General features: G+C 42.4%; 2 protein-coding genes across 2 annotated transcripts; both read left to right on the top strand.

Annotated features, from left to right (window-relative positions):
- The first annotated feature begins 963 nt into the window (after positions 1-963).
- Positions 964-3450, top strand: LOC132707205 (cyclin-dependent kinase 9-like). Its single transcript, XM_060678950.1, has one exon. The coding sequence runs from the start codon at positions 1400-1402 to the stop codon at positions 2573-2575; it is 1176 nt and encodes a 391-aa protein (XP_060534933.1). The 5' UTR covers positions 964-1399; the 3' UTR covers positions 2576-3450.
- Positions 3451-4897: 1447 nt separating this feature from the next.
- On the top strand, positions 4898-6758 carry LOC132707830 (cyclin-dependent kinase 9-like). Its single transcript, XM_060679793.1, has one exon. It carries the CDS (start codon positions 5383-5385, stop codon positions 6556-6558), a length of 1176 nt encoding a protein of 391 aa, XP_060535776.1. The 5' UTR covers positions 4898-5382; the 3' UTR covers positions 6559-6758.
- The last annotated feature ends 56 nt before the right edge of the window (positions 6759-6814 follow it).

Genomic DNA, 6814 nt, shown 5'->3' with positions numbered 1-6814 from the left:
TCCACTCTTCGCTTGTGTCGGTGGTCTGTGGCTTCGACTGTTACGGACCACGCCACACGGCGGGTCGGGGAAACCCACCCCAAGTGTTTGACTAATTCGATTTTTTTTGTAGTGCCAATAAATTTTACATGATATTAATAAAAACGCAACGATGAAGCGAAAAAATTATTACGAACATTAAACTTTAATTCACAAAAAAACTATATTTACAGTTTTTGATTGAATCGTGAAAACGGTTTAATAACACTACACAAAATGTAGAAAAATTTTGAAATAATTACGTTTCAGTAAATTTAACACAGAAAAATGTTATTGTTATTGGATTTTTTTTAAATATTTAAGTTTGTTTGCTTGAAAGAAAAGAAATTAAACAATAGCAGGGTTTTTATAGATCTAAAGTATCATTCAGTTAAGCACACTGCTCTGTTTTTGTTACAATTTTTGCATTAGTCGTAGCTCTAAAAAAGTTAAACCATTGCTTTGCAATAAAATTGTTCATTTAAGGTTTTGATTGGTCTTGGTGTCAAAAGAGCATGACAACCCATAGTAAATAAAAGTTATGACAATACTTTTCACTATTGAAATGCCAAAAATAATAACAATGTCTCACATGAATCATACCTAAGCTACACTATCGCAATATAAATAAAAGAAAACAAATTTATATATTAATAGGTCAAAACTTATATCGACAACATGTTTCTCCGTGTTTTTTGCAAACCCGGTAAGATCTTTAAAAAATATTTTTATAAAAAATACTTTTATGGGCTATTTTTGACTAACCAAAACAATGTAGATTTTTTTAAGGATAATTTCCTTTTAGCGTAAAATTAGTTTAATTAGTCTCACAACTGGCTTCCTGCATTTTGAATTTTGTGAAAAGCTAGAAGCTGAAAAATTATATATATAAAACATTCTCAAAATGCCACTGACAACAAGCTACAATTTTATTGTTGACGTTTCCATGGTAACATGACGCCTTAAATCGCTCGTTTTGTGTTAATGGCCTACTTAATTACTCTGTGATAAGGACACGTTTATTGTACGAAATGTGTGATGGGTTCATTTCGATAGTTTGTGATCTCCCCGGTCCACCGTGCGATAGTTAGCCCGTGAACTTGGCTCTCGAAGTGAAATCGTGAATATATTGATAATGCAATGCTACATAAGTCCACACTTTCGCAGTCTTCGTTTACATTTTCAGGTCTTCTCCTTTTTTCATAATATTGCGCAACTGGTCCTCAAAACGCTTCCCATCGCTTTTGCTACTATTTCGCTCTAAGTTACGTGCGACGTCGACGTTTTTGGAGGTTATGTTTACGTGCCAATAAATTGGCGTACCAGTCATGAAAACTTGAATGCGGACAGTGTTTGAAACGCGTTCGCGCAAGACCTCGCGATGCAAAACAACCACCATTCGGGGCACCCGCAGCAGGTGGCGATGAACACGCGCGAGAAAGAAAAGTACATTGAGACGTTCAACTTTCCCTGTTGCGACGAGGCGTCCAAGTACCAGAAGGTGGCCAAAATCGGGCAGGGCACTTTCGGCGAGGTGTTCAAGGCGCGGGACAACAGCAACCCGAAAAAGTTCGTCGCTATGAAGAAGGTGCTAATGGACAACGAGAAGGAGGGTTTTCCGATTACCGCGCTCAGGGAGATCCGTATCCTGCAGCTGCTCAAGCACGAGAACGTGGTGAACCTGATCGAAATATGTCGGACCAAGGCGTGCTCGAACAACCGCTACCGATCGACTTTTTACCTGGTGTTTGATTTTTGCGAACACGACCTGGCCGGACTCTTATCGAACGTGAACGTGAAGTTTAGTTTGGGCGAGATCAAAAAGGTGCTTCAGCAGCTGCTGAACGGCCTGTACTACATTCACCAGAACAAGATCCTGCACAGGGACATGAAAGCTGCCAATGTGTTGATCACGAAGAATGGTGTGCTGAAGCTGACAGACTTTGGGCTCGCCCGCGCCTTTAGCACCAATAAAAATGGCCAACCCAACAGGTTCACCAATCGAGTGGTGACTCTGTGGTACCGGCCGCCGGAACTGCTCCTCGGTGAGAGGAATTACGGCCCGCCCGTCGACTTGTGGGGCGCCGGTTGCATAATGGCCGAGATGTGGACCCGCTCTCCCATCATGCAGGGCAACAGCGAGCAGCAACAGCTGACGTTGATCTCGCAGCTGTGCGGCTCGATAAACCCCCAAAATTGGCCCGGGGTCGACGGCCTCGAACTGTATAAAAAGATGGAGCTGCCGCAGGAGCAAAAACGCAAGGTCAAGGAGCGGCTCAAGCCCTACATGAAGGACCCATACGCTTTGGATTTGCTGGACAAGCTACTAGTATTGGACCCGGCCAAGAGGGCCGACTCGGACACCGCCTTGAACCACGACTTTTTCTGGACCGATCCGATGCCCTGCGAGCTCGGGAAAATGCTCGCGAACCACACTCAGAGCATGTTCGAGTACCTCGCGCCCGCCCGGAGGGGCACCCAGATAAGGCACCACTCGATGCCCAGGCCGACGACGTCGGCCGTCCAAGACAGCGGCTACCAGGACCGCGTGTTTTAACGCGGGCGCCACACTCTTTTATAATTTTGTAACGTTGATATGTAAATAAAACTTTCTGGCCACTGCGCGCGCGCCATCTCATCGACGGAAAACGTTACTGTGAAGCGTGACGGCCTCTGTAGCGGCGCGCTCGCACCCGTTTCGGGAAACTGCTTACCCGCCGCCGCCGGTAGATAGTGCGCTTTGGTCGCAATAAAATTTCGAAGAAAATGGCAAGGTGCTTTTCATTTCGAAGGATTCCGGGGGACGCGCCCGGATAAGACTCGAGATTGTCATTTTGTTTGTTTCTTTTCTGTTAATATGTACCGATAAGCCCTCAATTTTGCAAATTTGCAGCTGTCGACTCGAAACTCAGCATAGAAGTAGAAGGAATTGAGCCCAATCAAACACCATCAAGATTATTTTGGGTTACAGAAAAAATACATTTTCTCAAAAACTGTTAATCCTATCTGCAAAATTCTTTAACCGGCAGACGCGGAAGATCCGACACCATAACTTTTATTTCAAGCATATTTTCGATTATATACAGGGTTTTTCAGTTATTGGCGCAAAGATCTAAAAGACCATGAACATTGTACTTTAAATTATAAAAATTTGTAAAAAATATGGGTAATTGATTTAGATAATATTGTAGAGCGAATCAAGAGCTACAATTTTTGTATTTATCCAATTCCAAATAAAAATCATGTTATTTGTTCGAGAATCATTATTAAGAAATTTTTCTGAAAACCAAAATTATAACAAAAACTGCCACCGAGCTGTGCAAAAATCAAAGTCACAAAGAAATTTAAAAGTGCATTTTTCATGATAACATGATAACTAATTAAACCTGTCATGACATGTCACTTCTTTTTAAAAATCCACCCCGATATGGGCTTTTGTATAAACCAAAATTGTTCAATTTTCAATATACCCCATAATTTGGTCCACCCTTTACATTGTAAATAATAATAAAAATAATATAAAATCCTAACAAAAAGATAAGTAATAAACCATTCTTATTAAAAAAAAACACACTACCTACTATTAATCATTTTTAACAAAACTGTCTGTTAATAAATTAATAACAACCTTTTTGAAAAAGAGTAGAACATAGAAACGAGATTGGTTGTTGAAAGTGTCCGATCTTTCAGTTCTTCTACAGTGTTAACTGGGGTGCGAAAAACTCCAAAAAAAAGTGTGTTTTAAATATTTTCTTACTGCAACACTGAAGTGAATCTGTCAAACTGATTGAGTAGCGCAAACTCCTTAGTCTGTGGTTGTTTTCGTTGCAATACCTGGATCAGTAGTGCCACAACACAATTTTATATGGGGCAATCAAAATATGAAAACAAAAACACATAACCTCAATTTCTGACTGAACCAGGCAAAATTCGAATAGGAATTTTTTAAGAAAGTGATCTTTATTTAAACCAAGCATTCCAAAAATGTTGAAATATACAGGGTGTTCCATTTAAAATAATAACGTTGTTGTCGGGGGGCACTTTTCCGACACCCCTGATGAACACAAAAGTTTTTTAAATCTTCAGGGAAGTCCAAGAAACTTTTTTTCGTATTTCCTACGGATTTTCAGATCGTATAGTGGATCGTCTTATTTGGCACACGGTGTACATCGCACGAATTTAGAAGTGATCTCATAGTGTATAACTATAATAGTAATTGGCTATGACAAAAGGCTCTGTTAACATTAAAACATGAATAGGTGACAGACTTTTTTTAATGCAAGTGTCCCAAAAGTAACAATTTAACAAAGTAAAATTTTGTTGTTATCGGATTTTTTTAAATTTTAAGTTCGTTTGCTTGAAAGAAACAAAATTAAACAATAACAGAGTTTTTATACGACAAAAGTATCATTCAGTTAAGCACTTTGCTCTGTTTTTGTTACAATTTTTGCATTAGTCATAGCTCTAAAAAAGTTAGACCACTGCTTTGCGAAAGGAGCGTTCATTTAAGGTTTTGATTGGTCTTGGGTCAAAAGAGCATAACAACCCATAGTAAACAAATGTTATGACAATACTTTTCACTATTGAAATGCCAAAAATAATAACAATATCTTCCATGAATCAAACTTAAGGTACTCTATCGCAATATAAAAAAAGAAAACAATTTTATATATTAATAGGTCAAAACTTATAACGAAAACAGTTTTCTCCGTTTCTCCGTAAAATTAGTTTAATTAGTCTCAAAACGGGCTTCTTGCATTTTGAATTTGGTGAAAAGCTAGAAGCTAGAAAATTATATAAATAAAACATTCTCGAAATGCCACTGACAACCACAAAATTATTGTTGACGTTTCCATGGCAACAAGACGCCTTAAATCGTTCGTTTTGTGTTCCTGGCTTATTTAACTATTCTGTGATAACAACACATTAATTGTAGGAAATGTATTATGGGTTCATTTCGATAGTTTGTGATCTCCGCGGCCCACCGTCTGATAGTTTCCCCATGAACTAGGCTCCCGAAGTGAAATCGTGAACGTAATCAAATCCGGGTTTTAAAGAGTTACAAAAAAAGCTGAATTATATTGATTATACATTGGTACATAAGTCAATTTCATATGCACATATTGCTTCAAAACTCCACACTTTGGCAGTTTTCGTTTACATTTTCCGGTCTTCTTATTTTTTCATAAATTTGCGCCAATTAGCCTCAAAACGCTTCCCAGCGCTTTTGCTATTATTTCGCTCTGCTTTACGTGTGACGTCGACGTTCTTGGAGGTTATGTTTACGTGCCAATAAATTGGCGTACGAGTCATGAAAACTTGAATGCGGACAGTGTTTGAAACGCGTTCGAGCAAGACCTCGCGATGCAAAACAACCACCATTCGGGGCACCCGCAGCAGGGGGCGATGAACATGCGCGAGAAAGAAAAATACATTGAGACCTTCAACTTTCCCTGTTGCGACGAGGCGTCCAAGTACCAGAAGGTGGCCAAAATCGGGCAGGGCACTTTCGGCGAGGTGTTCAAGGCGCGGGACAACAGCAACCCGAAAAAGTTCGTCGCTATGAAGAAGGTGCTGATGGACAACGAGAAGGAGGGTTTTCCGATTACCGCGCTCAGGGAGATCCGTATCCTGCAGCTGCTCAAGCACGAGAACGTGGTGAACCTGATCGAAATATGTCGGACCAAGGCGTGCTCGAACAACCGCTACCGATCGACTTTTTACCTGGTGTTTGATTTTTGCGAACACGACCTGGCCGGACTCTTATCGAACGTGAACGTAAAGTTTAGTTTGGGCGAGATCAAAAAGGTGCTTCAGCAGCTGCTGAACGGCCTGTATTACATTCACCAGAACAAGATCCTGCACAGGGACATGAAAGCTGCCAATGTGTTGATCACGAAGAATGGGGTGCTGAAGCTGGCCGACTTTGGACTGGCTCGCGCCTTCAGCACCAATAAAAATGGCCAACCGAACAGGTTCACCAATCGAGTGGTGACTCTGTGGTACCGGCCGCCGGAACTGCTCCTCGGTGAGAGGAATTACGGCCCGCCCGTCGACTTGTGGGGCGCCGGTTGCATAATGGCCGAGATGTGGACCCGCTCTCCCATCATGCAGGGCAACAGCGAGCAGCAACAGCTGACGCTGATCTCGCAGCTGTGCGGCTCGATAAACCCCCAAAATTGGCCCGGGGTCGACGGCCTCGAACTGTTTAAAAAGATGGAGCTGCCGCAGGAGCAAAAACGCAAGGTCAAGGAGCGGCTCAAGCCCTACATGAAGGACCCGTACGCGTTGGACTTGCTGGACAAACTACTCGTATTGGACCCGGCCAAGAGGGCCGACTCGGACACCGCCTTGAACCACGACTTTTTCTGGACCGATCCGATGCCCTGCGAGCTCGGGAAAATGCTCGCGAACCACACTCAGAGCATGTTCGAGTTTCTCGCTCCCGCCCGGAGGGGAACCCAGATAAGGCACCACTCGATGCCCAGGCCGACGACGTCGGCCGTCCAAGACAGTGGCTACCAGGACCGCGTGTTTTAACGCGGGCGCCACACTCTTCTATAATTTTGTAACGTTGATATGTAAATAAATCTTTCTGGCGACTGCGCGCGCGCTATCTTGTCAACGGAAAACGTTACTGCGAAACGTGGCGCCACCTGTGGCGGCGCGCTCGCACCCGTTTCGGGTAACTGCTTACCCACCGCCGCCGTTAGATGGCGCGTTTTCGTTGCAATAAAATTTCGAAGAAAATCGCAAAGATGCTTTTCATTTCGAACGATTCCGCGGGACTTTGGAC

This window comes from Cylas formicarius, unplaced genomic scaffold, assembly GCF_029955315.1.
Source record: "Cylas formicarius isolate icCylForm1 unplaced genomic scaffold, icCylForm1.1 PGA_scaffold_9__14_contigs__length_23061073, whole genome shotgun sequence".
NCBI lineage: Eukaryota > Metazoa > Arthropoda > Insecta > Coleoptera > Brentidae > Cylas > Cylas formicarius.
The sequence above is the reverse complement of the archived record's forward strand: the minus strand, read 5'-3'. Positions and strand labels throughout refer to the sequence as shown.